Here is a 19,034-nt window from a genome sequence, read left to right as displayed (position 1 = left end):
TAATGTGACCTTCCTACAAATGTTGGGTCGGGAGGAATTGCAAAATGGTGTTCAAAGGGAACAAAGTCCTGCACTGCATAAGAAAAGGGTGCTGACTCCTGATTGACTGGCATGTGACAGTGTTAGGATAATCAATTTCAATGAAGAATATGTTAGAACCATTGAGACCTATACTTCAATTCAAAGATAACCTGATGCCTGAACAGGTTTATCCATTCCACAGAGGTCAAATCTCTATGGGAGGAAATCTGTTGCTTCTAGCATGCAGTAGTGAACTAGATTGCAAACCTGACTGATAATGTTAATTTTGTTGGTCTAATTGTAAGCACATTTGGGATTATTCAGTTAGTGCTGACCAATTAGAAAATCATATTTGACGTTATGATTTGAGTTAGAACCATGTTATTGACATCAATCTGATTCACAATGTCATCCTGTAAATTCAGCTATTTCCTAGCCATCTACAATGAATAAGTTGCAATGTCATATTTATATGTGTGGAACAATAGCCTGTGGTGTTCTAGGCCCCACTTATCCTTTTTCCCCCAGACACATGGCTGTCCAGGAATCTCTCCTACTCCTACTGTCTGCCTTTGGTGGACATTGGAAGGTGTTACAAGTTGACACTCAACATTGTCCATTGGTCAAAGATACAAGGCACTGCACACAAAATCTCCTGCTGCACCGTCTATTAAATTTACATTTATGATCATTTACCTGTTAATTCATGTTTAACAATCAAATCAGAATCAATACAAATCTAAAAAAAAGTGAAGTCTTGTACATTGTTCCATGGGGTCATTTGATAAATTTAGTTATTTGAATTTGTTCATTCCAACAGGTTCCTAACAATTTTCTGTTGCCACAATTCTACATCCCACAATAAACAGGCTAATTTGCTGTCACGCTATTATGTGAAACTGACAATACATGCTGCCTGACCTGCTGCGCTTTTCCAGCAACACATTCATAGCTAACAATTACCCTCCTGCCTCTGCTCGACCTTCAGAGATCCATTTTCTCTAATCTGACCCGTAGTCATTTACTTTCCAGGATATTTATTCAATTGAGATGTATTTAAAATTGATAAAGAACATCACACAGAATTTCATTTTTCCTATAAATTTAGCTTCAGTTATTAATTGTCAAGTTTGATTTCAAAGCACCAGGAAATGCCATTTGGTTGAAAAAACAGAAAATGTCTATAATAATAAAATAAAACCCTGCATGAGTACTAGCTAAAAATTCAGAACAGGGTAAGCAAGTTTTATCTGCAATGCCATGTTTAATATCCAGTAAACAATCTAATCAGTGTATAAACATACTGTCCAGTGCAAGTATCACATAATTAAGTGCCACTTGTTAGCTCATTTTTAAAATGATTAAATGATCAACAGTGTGCGATTATATGACATAAAATAAACCTACACTTTAAAAGTACATTCTAGCTGTAAAATATGAGAGATATCCTGAGGTCATGAAAAGCACTATACAAAATGGAAATTCCTTTTATATTTTTAATTGTAAATCGATCACAGGACTATATAATACGAAGTGTTACTGTCTGTTCACTTAATTGTACAGAGTTTGTGCGCACACTCACATTGGTATCAAAAGCATTTATTAAAATGTCATTGCTTACAAGCTGAAATGCCGTTATTGGGAGAACATTATTTACACTTGTTTTGCAAATATCAATGCAATATTGGGATAGTGACTCTACACAATGACTGTATTATAGTTACAAGTGTTGAACAGAAGTAACGTAATGAATTAAGCTTATAATAGATCGGTGACTTCAAGCTTCTATAAGTCAATTTTCAGAAGCTTTCGGGCAGTCTTCATATTTGCAGTCACTAAAGAAAAATAAGCAAAGTATTATTCATGTATCATCAAATTTATTACAGTTTGCTATCTCTATTGGGTTGTAGAGTTCACAATATTCCTGTTGTGTATGTCATCAGCATCAATGCAAGTCTGAAAGATCGATCTCAGAATATAAATTGTGCAGTTTTATGGAAAAGAGAGACTGTGGACCATGGAAGATACTCCAGTAAACTGGAATGTCATGACAAAGATTCTTAATTCAATCCCTGGTACATGCTATTTCATTGACTGATTAGCAATGTTGAACTGGAGAAAGTTTAATATGAATGGAAAAGAATCGGAGAGTTGTTCAGCAGAGAACAGGCCATTTGACTTGCTGTGCCTGCACTAGCTCTGAATGAGCAATTCACTTTGTTCCATTCTCTCCCCTTCTTCTTGGAACCTTGCACATTTTTTTTCAGTTTAACTGTCTGATTCCCACTTAAATGCCCCAAACTGTTTTCAAGCAATGTATTCTAGATCTTAGCCATGTGGAAGAGCCGTGTACAAATATTACTTTTGGAAAAGAAAACTCAGTTTGATACTTTTGGCAGTGGGGATCAAAAGAATTAACACTTCAGATATTTATCTTATGAAGTCACAGTTCATGTTCATTGTTTTCTAAATTGTTGCATTTCTGCTTCAGCATCTAAAAGCTTCTGCCATAAGCTCGTTTATCCAAAATGTCTTTCAGCACCTGTTTTTATTGTCTGTGATGAAGTGGATAATTCTCCCATCTGCAGGATGTGCTTGATAATATAGAGTTGAGCAAAGAATGTTTCATACTTAGTGAATGATTTTGAAAAGGGTGAGCTCTACTTTCAATCAACGGGAATCTGGTTGATGTCAAATTGGGGCAAAAGTTTTAGATTTATTTCTTTTCCCCTTAGCTCTTATAAAGCCAACTCATGGGGTCAGAAAATTTTACACCATCAATATATTAGCTTGGATGCCCACAACCAAAGATGACTTGCTGCAAGAGTTAAGCTGAGTGTCGTGTTCTGTCCTTTTCTGCATTTCTTTACCCCTCAAATGGGTGAAACCATTTCTGTTCTAAAAAAAATCACAATAAATTCTTCTTCAACTACGTTTGTGTTTGGGTACTTCATGATCTAACATAAAAGAATTTCAAGTTTCATGCTTTTTTAAAAATTTTAAACAGACTTGCTACTTCCTTGTCTACTGTTCAGTTTTACTTTCCTTTTGGCCTGTCAACACCCTTTGTAATTGGATTACCTTGATCAGATTCTCTCTCACCTTCTCTCCTCTAATCACAATGACACCAGTTTCTTTAAATGGTTGAAGTAACATAACCACATTCAGACTACAGATTGTTAAATATAAAACAAAAGCTATTGAATAACTTTAAATAGGTCACCATCCTATTTTTTGTCACCAAAAAATTGCAAATTTTGAAATGTTAAGTATCTATTTAAAATTCAGACCTCCCAAGTCAATTAAATAGGAATGTAATTTTCACAATGGTTTCACAGCTTTGATTAGAATTGACTGTCAATTTGTCAAGAAACATATTTGGTTGAAATTTTAAACATTACCACTCGAGGATTAGAAGATCAATGTTCCTAATGTGTACTCCAGCCTTGGAATGTTGCCTTTTGGAAACATATTAGTAAATCACAAGCATATTCCCAACAATGTTCTGCTATTTGAACAGGATCCCATAGGCACTAGTAATCTTCTGGTACTTTGAGTGAACCAAGAACTTCCACTCCCAGTAGGTTATTCAACTGTGGATGTGTTACAGTTGATATCAATCCTGCCTCACCCAGAGTCAGGTTCCTATTGGCAGTGTTCAGAGAAACCACCAGGAGTTGGAGCCAGAATTACTTTATTCCCTCTACTTTCTATAATCCGGGGAATCTGAAAATAGAAGCATTACCACTCCAGTTGGAACTGTTTGAAAAGGCAGTGACCAGGGCTGAACTTTAATTCAGCTGCAGAGGTGAGATAGATGGGTTTGAATGTGCTGCTACTGGCAAAAATGGAGGCAGAGTTAATGGTCTATATTGTCTGTGGAAGACTACAGAATGCCTAAAATGAACAGATGTTGCTCCTTGAGCTTTTGTTGAGCTTCTTTGGAATGCAGAGGGGAAAATTAAATAGAGTTAGTTTCCTTTGACTGAAGAAAGGTGTTCCATAAAAAAGTGGATACCCATTTTGATTTCACTTTCTTTGTAAGTTTCAGTTTTACTCTTGTTTTTACTTTCAAATTGTAGCCGTTCATCATTCTGTCATTCAAATCTCCTCTCCAAACATCTTCCGTTTCTTTACTTGTCCTATCATTTTTTTGGCCTTGCACCACCAACCTTTCTGTAGTTTGGTCTGTCATCTACGCCCTCCATCGTATAAAGACATTCCCTCCTGTCCTTTTTAATACATCCCACTTCCAGCTGCTCAAAACCTATTGCGTTTCTAACTTAGCTTTGAAGCAAAGTAATTGACCTCATTTGTGAACTCTTAATCCTCTCTCCACATATGTTGCCTGGAAGTTCATTTCCAATGGTATTTCCAGCATGTGCAACAGATTGGATTTTAAAACAAAGAACTACAACTGTTTTTACTGTAGTTGAAGCAAACTAGACTTACAGATATCCATGTCTTGAGGCTCATAGGTATATTTACGGTTATCATATTTCCCTGTGATATCTGCCCTCACTGTTAAGGAAGGATCTGTATTCAAAGACAAAAAAAAAGGAATTCAATACACAACTACAGAAATGAAATGCCTGGAATACCAACCATAATTATATGCTTCGAAAAATATATTGCCATTGAAATTCTTACCGACAAATATTATCCTCGGAACATACTGCTGGTCAGGTCTCAAATTGTCGTCATTTGTCTCAAACTGTAATGAAGAAACTGATTTAGTTGCAGCACTAGCATAAAAAAAAATCAATATTTGCATATAGCAATGCAAATCAGTAACTGAAACAATGCTAAAAGGTGCATAGATTGTTAAGAGAAAAAGTCAGAAATAAACATGCATATGCTTAACGTGAACCTGCTCTTTAAACAAGGTGCTGGTGTAAAATGGGAAAAGTACAGCATAAATAAGTAGCTTCCACTGTTTTCTTTCATTTACCAACTGTGTTAACTGAAAATGCCACTCTCAAAGGGAAGTCTCATTTGGTTGCACTGGTGTGTAAGATTCCAAAGGGTGTCTGGAAGATTCTGACATGCAGTTACTACTGTTCAAATGTTGTGTGACAAAGTGTGAACTGGTCTGTATTTAGAGAACACCACAATTCTATTAAAATAATGACTGGCTATTAGCTTTACGTTGTTTGCTTTCGCATCTTGCACCATTCCAATACGTATAAAGCATATTAGGAGCAGTATTAAACAGAATCAAAAGGGGAAGGTTGGAATTGCCCAAAAATTTTGCACTTTTTCTAATCAAGATGTTAACAAGGTTTTGATTTCTAAAGGAAATATCAGCAAGTTTTATCATTAGGACTTTTGATAATTAAGAATATGATACTTGAAAGTCTTGAGTCATCCTCCAATGCCAATGCTGACTTCCTATCACAGATTTCACTACAGATATTAATTCAGATGTTGGTATAACCATGATGTGGTTATACATCTGGTTACAGCATGTGGTTACAGCATCTGCGGTAATTTGCTCCTCTGTTATTTCTTTTGCAGGTATCTCTTGATCTCAGTTTTATGGGATCTGAAAATGTGTCACACTCAAGTGGCAATCACAGGCATTAATAATGTGCAATTTAGCTCCATTCTGATTCATCCTGCTTTTGTCATGCACAAAACTCCTGCAAGGAAATTGATGTTCATTGTGGTTTTGCATGTGAAAGCTACCATGCACGTCAACTTTGTTCCATCAGTCATGTAGGAAATCATCACTATGATCTTGTCTTTTGGCCTGTCATTTCCACTAGAACTTTAAGCTTTCTACCCCACAGTTTGGTTACTGGTCATCAAAATTAATGGGCACTTGTAAATGTGATTAAATAGTTATGTGATTTTGCTGCCTAAGAGTGCTGGAAATGGATAATTTTGGCACTGGAGGGCTTTTAGTCGTCCGAACAATTTCAGTCTTCTGTCACAACGCAAACACTTTTTTTCCCATAAAGCAGCTACATTTAACTAACTGTTGGACTGAAATCTTTGTTAGATTCACTGTTTGATTAAGCTCACTTGAGTGTTTATCTCAACATATTTCTGATGTAATCATTTCAATGATTTACAGAGTTTATGATTGGATTCCTACAGTATGGAAACAGGCCCTTTCGCCACACCAACCCTCCGAGGAGTAACCCACCTAGACCCTCAGCCTATATTTACAGCTGACTAATACACCTAACACTATGAGCAATTTAGCATGACCAATTTACTTGGCCTGCACATCTTTGGATTGAGAGAGGAAACCAGAGCACCTGGAGGAATCCCACACACACACACCAGGTGAATGTCTGTGTGGAGTTTGCACAATTACCTGAGGCAGGAATTGAACCCATGTCCCTGGTGCTGTGAGGCAGCAGTGCTAACCCCGAGCCATAATTCTGCATGCTGAAGTGCTCCAGTGAATCACAGTATAAACTGGAGGAACAATATCTCCTCTTCAGACTAGGCACTTTATAACTTTCTGGACTTAATATTGAGTTCGACATCTTCAAACTGTGAACCAACTCCTACTCCTTCCCTTTCTTATAGCTTTACCTGTTACATTCTCTGTTATCGTGTCCTTGTTCATCTCACCCCAGACAAGTGGGAATGTTTGTTCCTGTCTGGCAATTAGGTACACCATTATTGTGCCATTCTCACATTCTGATCACTTGATCTGAACTATCAATATACTTTCTCACCCCAGCATTCCAAACCCCACTACTGTATAAATGCTGCCCAGTCCACACTTCACTTTAGCCCTGATGAAGACTCACCTAGACTTGAAACATTAGCCTGTTCTCTCTTCCAAAGGATGCTGCCTGACACACTGTTATCTCCAGCATTTGTTGTTTTCAGTACAGATTCCAGCATCTACTGTAACTTGCTCCTACCTTAAACTTCTGTGCATCTTCTTCAAAAGACACCTTATATTATCTGCTTGATCCCACAAACCGAATTAAGAGTATAAGGGAAGTTAAGAATGTTTTAAGAATATAAGGGGTGCTAAATTGAGACTGATTACTAATGCAAGCGTTACATTTCATAGCCATACTTACGGACTATTTTGCAAAACATAGATTCATAGAGATGCACAGCACAAAACAGACTGTTTGGTCCAACTTGTCCATGCTGACCAGGTATCCCAACCTAATTTACTGCCATTTGCCAGCACTTGGCCCATATTCCTCTAAACCTTTCCTATTCACATAGCTATCCAAATGCCTTTTAAAGGTTGGAATTTTACTAGCCTCCACCACTTCCTCTGGCAGATCATTACATACCTGCACCATCCTCTGCATGAAAAAGTTGCCCCTTAGGTCTCTTTTAAATTGGTCCCCTCTCACCCTAAATCTATGCCCTCTAGTTCTGGACTCCCCCACCCCAGGGAAAAGGCCTTGTCTATTTACCCTATCCATGCCCCTCATGATTGTAAACACCTCTATAAAGTTACCCGTCAGCCTCAGACACTCAAGGGAAAACAGCCCAAGCCTATTCAGCCTCTCCCTATTGCTCAAACCCCCTAATCCTGGCAACATCCTTGTAAATATTTTCTGAACCCTTTCAAGTTTCACAACATCCTTCCCATAGGAGGGAGACCAGAACTGCACGCAATTTTAATTTTTGACTCCAAGGAATTGGGTTTGTCTTCGCCATCTGGTGGACTTATATGCCGTGATCTATAGTAATTCTCTATATCAGAAGGCTTTGCCTCAAGGTTTGTCACAATCAAACCATTTATAAATATGTACTAAACTAAAAAGCATACATCTGCTCACAATGTACAATACTTACTTGTCCTTGATTGTTATTATTTACTATAATATAGCAAACTCGTTCTTTTGTTAAATGAATCATGGGGAACTGGGAGAATGAGAAACATGTCCTCCTGTGATAGTCTTAGTAAGAACAACAATTTCTTTAAATGAAAAATAAGTCCTATGTGAACTGAAGTAGTTAAGAAAAAATTAAAATCTCAATGGTTAGATAGTAATTTCCATTGTATGTAAGGGAATCATTCATGATTAAGCCAATTGATGGTCACTGAGGAATTTCTTGTAAATAGCTAATATCGTACCTATATTTAAATGTGGTGGTAAAACAGACAGTGAATTAAATATGTAATCTTAATTGAAATCAATTCGAATGTTCTTGACGATTGTTTGTGAAATAATGAACTTGGAAAACAGCAATTAAGCAATTAATTGGGCAAAGTCCTACCTGACCAAAAATCTTTCTGAAACAGAACAAGAGGCCTATTGAATTAATCTCTACTGTGTTATGTAAGTAAACTTCTGAAAAAGGTGATTGTAAAGATACTTTTTCTAAAAAAAGAATCACTGACAATTAAAATCGAAGTAGTGACCATTCAGGGACAGAACTTGGGAATGGACAATAAATTTGAAAGATAACTAAAAGCACATTATGCTGAAAATGAGAGAGTATGGATTGTGAAATACATAGACTAAGATGTTTGAAGGCTTATCATTGTAAAGCAGTGGAATAAAACAAAGGAAGCATAGCAAGCTGGACAATGATAGATGTAATCAACTGTGAACAACTGTAAGGAGAAAGTGAGGACTGCAGATGCTGGAGATCAGAGCTGAAAATATGTTGCTGGATGCTCTTTGGATGCTGCCTGACCTGCTGCGCTTTTCCAGCAACACATTTTCAGCTGTGAACAACTGTACATTGGAAAAAAGAGCAACATATACTTTATGGTGCTGAAATAGTTCAGAATGAAGTTAAAACAGACTCTTTCTTGGTCGACTCAACAGATGAATCAAAGGGCCAATGAATAACATCAATAGAATGCTGAACTCAAAAGGCCAAAACTGTAAAATGAAAGTCAAAAGGATGTTATGGTCAAACCATACTATCTTCTGACCACAGGTTGACTAATATGTTTAGTTGCTGAAATGATACAAAAACTGGATCTATGACGATACTGATTTTCAAGAATAAAGGATATTGAGAGACTGTAAAGAGCCAAAGGTTAATCATTAATGTTAAAGATTTATAATTTAAGTCCTCAATGAAACCATATTTCAATCTAAAAATATCTGAGGTGATCGTGGAGGATTTGAAAATGGTAAAATGCATGGAAAATATTATTCTCAAATTAAACTGTATGGATAAGCAAATTGAAATTCATAATCTTTACAATATTAGCATAATTTCCTGGATATGTGCTTTTACAACATAAAGCATTCAATGTCTATTTTCTCACTTACCACAAGATTGAGCATAATAAAGTCTTCTTTTGCCATTTTCTGGATTTCCTCATTCTCAGCAAATGCCTTCTTCAAGGCTGTGAAGAAGAGTTATGAAAAATACTTGAAATTTGTACTATACTTCTGACCATTTCTGGTCAAGTGATTGTGAATATTTCAATCTAAATCTGAGAATTCTTGGCAGCTATTTCACTCTAAAGCATGGGTTAAGGAAATTAACATGGATTTTGAAGTGATCCCTTACCTTGACTGTATTGACAATCCTCCAAGTGGTGGATAACCATTAAAGGTTTGTTACTGAAATGGAAAAAAACAAACACTTTTATTTAACATAAAATAAAAATGTCAGATTAAAGAGTAAATAAAACATGTCAAACTAATTAATATTTCATTGTTTAAATCCTATGAAAAACATATGTTTAAAGAAAATTAATTTGTGTAATGAACTGAAATTCTTATTACGTGTGGTCAGTATTGAAGTTTGAAATAGTTTCTCACCAGTTGTTTTTCTATTTAACTTAAAATTCTGAGTGTTTTCACATGGATTTACCAAAAATCATTTGGGAAATATGATAAGTAACTAGCAACTTTCTATTACATTACAGGCCATTTAAGTTTATCAGTCAGCATAACGACCATTAAAAATTGGATTGGAACGTATTAAACATTTTTCACTTATGACAACTAGAGAGAGGAAATGTTGAGTTTACATCTTTAGCAGGTTTGCGTATTGCAAGAACTACATATCGGAAAGAGATTATCTTAATGCTGCATAAATTGAAATAGCTAAGAGTGTACCTCAAAGAGTCTCCTTATTGCAGGAGACTCAGACTTGACATTAAACATCATCATTCAACACAGAGCAATAAAGAAACAAATGTCAATGGAATGCTGAATGATTAACATCAACCATAGAATCCGTTGGGAGGGATGACCTTTTTAGAATTGAGAGGAGGAGGAATTTCTTCAGCTAGCAGGTGATTAATCTGTGGAATTTATTGGTGCAGAATGCTGTGGAAACCAAGTCATTGAGTGTACTTAAGGCAGAGATAGATAGGTTCTGATTGGTAAGGCGATCAAGGCTTATGGGGAGAACGCTGAAAATGGGGTTGAGTAACATATCAGCCATGATTGATGGGCTGAATTGCCAATTCTGCTCCAATATCTTATGGTATTATGGCCTATGTCATAAGGTAATTGCTAAACATTATTGTGCTTTGGTAAAATTACACCCCAAGCAGCATGTGAAATTCTATTCCTTAAGGGAGGAGACAGCTTCAACCACTGGATAAAATGTTAGAAAAGATACATGGCAGATCTATTGAATTAATACTGAATTGTGTTGAAACATTAGAGAAAAAATTTGATTGTTTAAAGCAAAAAACCTATAGCAAAGGAAAGAAAAATAATGTCAATGCTATTTTCAGGAGTGAAATCATGAAATCCTTATGCACATAAAGAACAAACAACAAGATCTAGATTAATTAGTGGGGGCAGATACCCTGAAATTGTTAACGAGACAAATCAGTGATAAAATTGGGTGGTCATCCTTATCCAGATGGATGATGACAATGCACCATATGGTCTTCCTCCTCGATGATTACCTGCATTGGGATAGGGTTGGTACTGGCTTAATTGGTCACTGTAGGACATAGGAATGTCACAACCACCAGGAATGTGTCATAGCAAGAACAAACAACATTCCCTTAAGGTGTGCATATTTGTAACTGAATGATTTAAACGCACAGACTGGTGGTACACAGTAAAGAAAATTCAGATGTAACATTATGGCAAGTTCCTTGACTGATTGCTGCAGTCCAACATTTTTGCTCAAGATGCATTTGTTATTTAAACATCATGTCTTAAATGATAACAACACCAAGGAAATACTTGGATGGATACTATCATCCTTGTGGAGAATTACTGCTCATCAGATTTTGTCTGTTGGTGTTCGCTCAAGTTGACTTGGCATGATTATGAGAGTTCATCTCACTCAAATATCTGTGGTGCTCCTGACACTTGACAAAGGTCAAAGGTGGATTGTCATCACAGTAAACATACAGACTGTTGGCAGCCTATATGTTACCACCTATTCTTGATGTTATTGATGGCACAACTCAAGACCTATTTCAGGATTTGAGCTGTTGAAACTCACATGAGAATGACAGCATGAAAGATTGGCTCTGTAACAAAGAAAACATCAGCCACGAACAAATGCTTATTGTTTAGTGTGGCTTCTCTATCATATAGGGAGGGTTCTTTGATTTCTGATATCTGGACCATGATGAACTGAGTACACTGTTTGTACACAGATTCCTCATGGGTTTAGTGTGACAAGAAGCATTGGTAAATACTGAGTCAAATTGGTCTCTGTGCCATTAGTAAGATGTTTGCCTTTTGCACCAACTTGAACTAGCTTGTGAAGTGAACAGACAACACATGAGCTCAGCTCACTGGGCCTCAGGCATAATGGCCTGAGATACCTATGCCTGATTTTAACAAGCATGTGCATTTAATAAAAAATTCAGATTGGCAAAAAAAAACATGGAAACAGACCCTTGGCCCTAAACTGGTCCACGCTGACCATGGTGCCAACTCAGCAATGCCCTCTTGACCTGTCTATCATCCTTCCCATCTATCCACTCCACCCTCCTCTCTGACCTATCACCTTCTCCCCCACCTTCATCTACCTATCGCATTCTCAGCTACCTCCCCCCAGCCCTAGTCCCCTCCTATTTATCTCTCAGCGCCCCGGTCCACAAGCCTCATTCCTGATGAAGGGCTCATGCCCAAAATATTGATTCTCCAGCTCCTCAGATGCTGCCTGACCTGTTGTGCTTTTCCAACACCACACTCTGATCTATAGCATCTGCAATGCTCACTTTCTCCTATGGTGTCCATTCAGCTAGTTTCAGTTGCCTGCATTTAGCCCATATCCCTCTGAACCCTTCCCGTCCACGTACCTATCCAAATGGTTTTTAAATGTTCCTATTGTACCTGCTTCAACTACTTTCTCTGGCAGCCCATACCATATACGGAGCATTCTCTACATGAAGTAGTGGTCTCTCATGTCCTTCTTAAATCTTTCCCTCTCACCTTAAACCTATGTTCTCTAGTTTTCAACTCCCCATACCTGTGAAAACCTCTATATGCATTCATCCTATCTATGCTCCTCATGAATTTATACTCCTCAATAGAGTCACCCCTCATTCTCCTATGTTCCAAGGAATAAAGTCCTATCTTGGCCAACCTCTCCCTATAACTCAGGCCTGCTAGTCCAGGCAACATCCTCGTAAATCTGCTTTGCCCTCTTTAGCTTAACAAAGTCTTTCCTATAACTGGGTGGCCAAAACTGTACTCAATACTCCAAGTGTGGCCTCACCAACCACTTATACAACTGTAACATAACATCCCAAGTCCTATACTCAATGGCTTGACTGAAGGCCAGTGTGCTAAATGCCTTTTTCACCACCCTGCCTACTTATGATGCTGCTTTCAAGGAACGATTACTTGTACTCCTAGGTCCCTGTGTTCCACAACACTCCTCAGGACCTTACCATTTACTTTATAAGTTCTACTTTGGTTTGAGTTTCCAAAGTGCAACACCTCCCACATATCATATTGAATTGCATTTGCCAATCCTCAGCCCATTTCCCCATGTGATCAAGATCCCTCTAAGTTTTGATAACACTCCTCATTACCAATGAGACCTCCTAATTTTGTATCATCTGCAAACTTACTAATCATGTCTTATCCACTCACATCCAGGTTTTAGTTAATCAAAAGTAAAACAAGGATAATCACATTTAGAAATATCAAAGTAACAATCTTCACATTCTGATTCCATTTACAAATTTGTAGAATGTTGTATTGATTGAAGATGCAGATTAAGTTCACCTATTTCTGGGAGCCTTCCCATAGTATACACCCTTCTCTTCCATGAGACAACTCATCTCTCAGCGCCAAAGCATTTGGGAGTGGCTGGCACTGTCATTCCCTGAGGAGAGTGAGAATCTGATATTCTAGATAGATTCCTCTCCCAGAGAACAGTTAGTACCTGCTGAATCAATGCTTTTCCAGCACCACACTCCTGACCCTGTTCAATGAATGTCGATTTTTAGCTTATTCTTTTTAAGTACACAGGAATTAAGGGATCTGGGGATAGTGAAGGAACGTGAAGCAGTGGGAAAATCAGCCATGATCTTATTCAATGTCTGAACAAGCTAGAAGGGACAAGTATACTTAATTTTTTATATTTTAAGGATTTGGAGCCATTTGTATTTAGACAAAATTGGGGCTCAGGAGAAATTATATTTACAGAAGAGATATCAATTCATTCAATTAACAAACCCATCGCTAGTACTAACATAGGAGGAGAAAGTGAGGACTGCAGATCAGAGCGGAAAATGTGTTGCTGGAAAAGCGCAGCAGGTCAGGCAGCATCCAAGGAGCAGGAGAATCAATGTTTCGGGCATAAGCCCTTTTCAGGAATGAGGAAAGTTTGTCCAGCAGGCTAAGATAAAAGGTAGGGAGGAGGGACTTGGGGGACTCCGGGTGTCTTGCGGAATGTTTCAGAGAACACCTCTGGGACACCTGGACCAACCAGCCAAACCACCCCGTGGCTCAACGCTTCAACTCCCCCTCCCACTCCACCAAGGAGATGCAGGTCCTTGGACTCCTCCATTGCCAGACCATAGCAACACGACGGTTGGAGGAAGAGAAGCCTCATCTTCCGCCTAGGAACCCTCCAACCACAAGGGATGAACTCAGATTTCTCCAGTTTCCTCATTTCCCCTCCCTCCACCTTGTCTCAGTCAAATCCCTCGAACTCAGCACTGCCTTCCTAACCTGCAATCTTCTTCCTGACCTCTCCTTCTCTACCCCAGTCCGGCCTATCACCCTCACCTTGACCTCCTTCCACCTATCGCATTTCCAATGCCCCTCCCCCAAGTCCCTCCTCCCTACCTTTTACCTTAGCCTGCTTGGCACACTTTCCTCATTCCTGAAGAAGGGCTTATGCCCGATATGTCGATTCTCCTGTTCCTTGGATGCTGCCTGACCTGCTGCGCTTTTCCAGCAACACATTTTCAGCGCTTGTACTAACATATACAATTAATCGGCCAGAGATTCGGTCTTGGATACGAAACAAAAACAGAGTACGCTTCATGTTTTACGTGATCTTCCGGTATCCTAGGAATAGGTTCTTTTCGTGTATTTCCGTCTTACCTCCCCCTTATTGTAAATCAATGGGATGTTACTGAGGCGAGGACGAGAAACATTTGTCTCAGCAATGATCGCTACAGTTTGCTTTTGGAATATGTGCCCACTCCTAAAGACAGCCCTTTGCTTCCCATTAATACCTCTAACCTTGGAGTTTCACTCCTCCCAAGGCGTTGCAGTTTGCGGTACTTAACTATCAGTCATTTTGGAAGTTATTCTACATCTACCAGCCAATATCAATTGCATACACTCAACACCCTACAGGAATATACAAGAATCCGAGGCAGTGAAGGTGGGAAGGGTGCAGACAGAAGACCGGGAGACACGAGAGAGCGCTTTTACTTAGACCTTACGTTTTCCTTGTTTTGTGCAGCCCTTCCTCGTAGGTCTGAATCCAATCAATATCGTCGCCCCATCCTGAAATGGAACAAAAATGCACAAAGTTCAGTAAATGGAGCAGGTGGAAAGCACAGTGTGTAACCTCTCCCACCAGCCCGCTGTGGTTACTTACCTCTGGATAAACTGGGAGGGCATTTCTTCTCGCCAGAACTCTCCTTTTTAAGTGGAGGGCTCGCAGTCTTCTGGGGAGGGGTCAAAGTCTTCTGGGACCCTCTGGCCAGACAACTTGAGACAGCCGCCAGCAACACCAGCAAGAACAGCGAAAGTCGAGCCATCCTGGTAGGGATTCCGATTACTGGAAACACAGAACTAAATGTTACCTATGTACGCGAAGCCGTCATTCCCCAGAGAGAGAGAGAGAGAGAAAGCAAGTTTTAGGAACTGTTTAGATTGCCAAAAGTGATCTCATTATCCTGGTGAAAATCAAAAGTTGCATTCCTTGCTTACCTGTGACAGGTAACAGTGAATCCGAGCTGAGTGCTGCTAAGACTGAGCTGTGATTCGAGAGGTGCTGTGTTCCCAAATATATACCCGATCATCGGCACCCCATTGGTCACCATCCTTTCCTCGCCCTCCCCAACTTGGGAATGCAGGAAGAATAGACTTTACTTAAGATTTAAGTTGAAAATAAGGATCATTTTGGAACTTGTTGAGCTCAGAAGGTTCGCAATAAAGTTTCTTAGGTGCAATTTTGCAATATTAATTAGATAGAGCGAACTATTTAAAAAATGTGACATCCTTTCAAATCATTGAGTAATTCAAATCAGTATCTGTTGATTCCTCTGAAAGCTGACTGGTCTCTCTACTATTGGCTGAAAGTTTTGCAGACAGCATTGTAGTTTTTTAAAAATTATATAACAATTGACTACTGTGCTGATTCATAACTTCAGATCCGATTTGTATGAATTGTGGCAACACCCCAATGTTGCCTCTGCACTAATTGTAGATTCCATTTCCATTGTATTAATGAAATATGACATTTATGACAAATGCAACGTGATTTTCAAAATGGAATGTTTCTAAAATTAAATAATGTTCTATTTTCACTTAATAATTTTTAAAGCCAACAACCAGCATTCAGCAAACATTTCTTCAGGTACAGTTCGGCATTCTTTCTCATTTAAGTGGTACTTTGCTTTAGGAAACAGACATTTTAGTCACAATGAGAATAAGTTTTTGTTTGTGCTGAATTTGGAACCATTGAGGAATTAGGTTTTATACTCTGGTTATCTTTTTTTGCCCACATGTTTTTCTATACCTTTTCAAGTAATTATCCCTTTTAATGCTGTAGTCTATTTTGCAAGGGCTGCTGTGTCTGATGGAGGTCTTGAAGCGCAGTGTGTAGCATCACTGAACCTGAATTTCTATCTTCAAGTCCCACTCAGGACTTGATGGCCAAGCAAGCTGTGTTCATAATATGATCAAAAACATTGATTATTAACCTACAAATCCTTCCAATACATGCCAATGGCAGGAGATGAGAATAGGAGCAACTACTGGTCAGTCATATAGAGTCATAGAGATGTACAGCACGGAAACAGACCCTTCGGTCCAACCTTTCCATGCTGACCAGATATTCCAACCCAATCTAGTCCCACCTGCCAACACCTGACCCATATCCCTCCAAACCCTTCCTATTCATATACCCATCCAAATGCCTTTTAAATGTTGCAATTGTACCAGCCTCCACCACTTCCTCTGGCAGCTCATTCCATACTGTACCACCCTCTGAGTGAAAAAGTTACCTCTTAGATCTCTTTTATATCTTTCCCTTCTCACCCTAAACTTATGCCCTCTAATTCTGGACACCCTCACCCCAGGGAAAAGACTTTGTCTATTTACCCTATCCATGCCCCTCATGATATTATAAATCTCTATAAGGTCACCTCTCAGCCTCCGGCGCTCCAGGGAAAACAGCCCCAGCCTATTCAACCTCTCCCTATAGCTCAAATCCTCTACCCGGCAACATCCTTGTAAATCTTTCCTGAACCCTTTCAAGTTTCATAACATCTTTCCAATAGGAAAGAACAGAATTACACACAATATTCCAACAGTGGCCTAACCAATGCCCTGTACAACTGCAATATGACCTCCTACCTCCTGTACTCAATACTCTGACCAATAAAGGAGAGCATACCAAATGCCTTCTTCAGTATCCTATCTACCTGCGACTCCACTTTCAAGGAGCAACACTCCCCAGGACCTTACCATTAAGTGTATAAGTCCTGCTAAAATTTGCTTTCCAAAGTGCAGCACCTCTCATTTATCTAAATTAAACTCGATCTGCCACTTGTCAACCCACTGGCCCATCTAATTAAGACCCCATTGGTTACCTTCTTTGTTGTCGACAACACCTCCAATTTTGTTGTCATCTGCAAACTTACTAACTATGCCTATTATACTCACATCTAAATCATTTATATAAATGACAAAAAGAAGTGGACCCAGCACCGATCCTTGTGGCACTCCACTGGTCACGGGCCTCCAGTCTGAAAAACAACCCTCCACCACCACCTTTCAGCCAGTTTTGTATCCAAATGGCGAGTTCTCCCTGTATTCCATGAGATCTAACCTTGCTAATCAGTCTCCCATGGGGATTCTTGTCGAATGCCTTACTGAGGTCCATATAGATCACTTCTACCATCCTGCCCTCATCAAATCCTCTTTGTTACTTCTTCAAAAAACTCAATCAAGTTTGTGAGACATGGTTTCTCGTGCATGATAGGTAGAAAGTTGAAGACTCTGCAATCACTGTCCATAGCAGACTACAGCATGCTTGTAAAATGTGCATCCACTGCTTGAATGATTTGTAATGCCCACTTATATATGTAGTCCACTCCTGATGCAACATTTCATACTCTAAAATATTTTGTAAGCTACCCTCCGAAGAGATATTTTGCAATTGTGACATCTCAATATAAACCTCATATTTCATTTATCTTTGTTTTTCATTTGTCTACCTATTTTACAAAGATCTTTGCCTAACTCAGCAAATTAGATGACATCCATTCACTAGTTCATTTTTCAGGGCAATGCCCTCACCAATCAAAGTCAACCTTCCTGATTTGAATAAACCCAGGCAGTTAATTGTCAGTCAATATCAATGGGTGCATTCTCTATGATAAACTCTGTCCAAATCAAAGTACACTTGCCAACTAATCAGCACCCTCATCTCATTCAACATAAATGGTGATTTTTCCTGTGAAGTCACACTTTATGAATTGTCCTGATGCATGCAAGATGACCTTTTTCAGCTATCTTCATATATTTTATCTGAGCACCAAGATCCTATAGCTTCTGCACTATATTTGGAAATGTACCATTTGAGGTTTTTCAAATCTTGCAATGCATTGCAAATGTATATGATCTCTCAATTGGATTTGCCACTCACCTGCCCATTGGTCTACCTGTTTCTATTCGCTTTGCAATTTTGAAGCAAGAACCAACTTTATCTGTGTCCAGGTCATGTTCATATATTAAAAATAATTGTCAACATATTATGACTGCTCAATTTTTTTTGCTCTTTCATATTGAACATAGTTTTCTTTCACATAACCTCTTATCTGAAAGTCTTCTGCCTTGATTCTTTCCTACTAAAGTCCCACTTAGCCAATACTCTCTTTGGTGATCAACAATGTTTTCTGGTTCCATGCTGTATTTTCCATCTCTTTAAAATCCATAAATTTTAGAATGCCTTTTTCAGAACTCTCTGGTCTTCTTACTCTGGTAATTTCTGCATCACCAATCTACATCCTAACCACTCTAGCTCCCTCTCCTCCTTAAAGGACCTAGTTAACACCCACTTTTTTCTGGATTAGTGTACAATTTTTATTATACTTCTTGAAATGTTTTTGGGCAACTTATCCTTTTTGATACATATTACATAAATTAACGTTGCTTTTGCTCTTGCAAGATGGCAATGTATCAAAGTTAAGAGAGTAATCATTGTCACAGAAGGCCATCCAACCGAATCTTCCTTTTGCTAAATCTGAACATCCAAAGGCATAATTAGTATTTCTGCAGTTTAAGAAATGATATGATCGTCTTCCTTCTCTGGTGATTGATGGCAAAGGTTTTTAAGTGTGTATTATGGTTAGAGCCTTGTATTTTATAGGAGCCTGCCTATCACCATGTGCTTTAACATGCTCGTGTTAGAATGACCCCTCT

At 38.6% G+C, this 19,034-nt stretch overlaps 1 protein-coding gene across 1 annotated transcript; it reads right to left on the bottom strand.

Annotated features, from left to right (window-relative positions):
• Positions 1 to 1,503: 1,503 nt before the first annotated feature.
• On the bottom strand, positions 1,504 to 15,452 carry LOC140480466 (anterior gradient protein 3-like). Its single transcript, XM_072575367.1, has 8 exons — positions 15,315 to 15,452; positions 14,980 to 15,162; positions 14,822 to 14,885; positions 9,493 to 9,545; positions 9,249 to 9,325; positions 4,672 to 4,735; positions 4,474 to 4,557; positions 1,504 to 1,856 (listed from the first exon to the last, which is right to left on the bottom strand). The coding sequence occupies exons 2-8, from the start codon at positions 15,140 to 15,142 to the stop codon at positions 1,807 to 1,809; spliced, it is 555 nt and encodes a 184-aa protein (XP_072431468.1). The 5' UTR covers positions 15,143 to 15,162; positions 15,315 to 15,452; the 3' UTR covers positions 1,504 to 1,806.
• Between the last annotated feature and the right edge of the window lie 3,582 nt (positions 15,453 to 19,034).

This window comes from Chiloscyllium punctatum, chromosome 8 (assembly GCF_047496795.1).
Source record: "Chiloscyllium punctatum isolate Juve2018m chromosome 8, sChiPun1.3, whole genome shotgun sequence".
NCBI classification, from domain to species: domain Eukaryota; kingdom Metazoa; phylum Chordata; class Chondrichthyes; order Orectolobiformes; family Hemiscylliidae; genus Chiloscyllium; species Chiloscyllium punctatum.
Note: the sequence above shows the minus strand (reverse complement) of the source record. Positions and strands in the feature narration are given on the sequence as shown.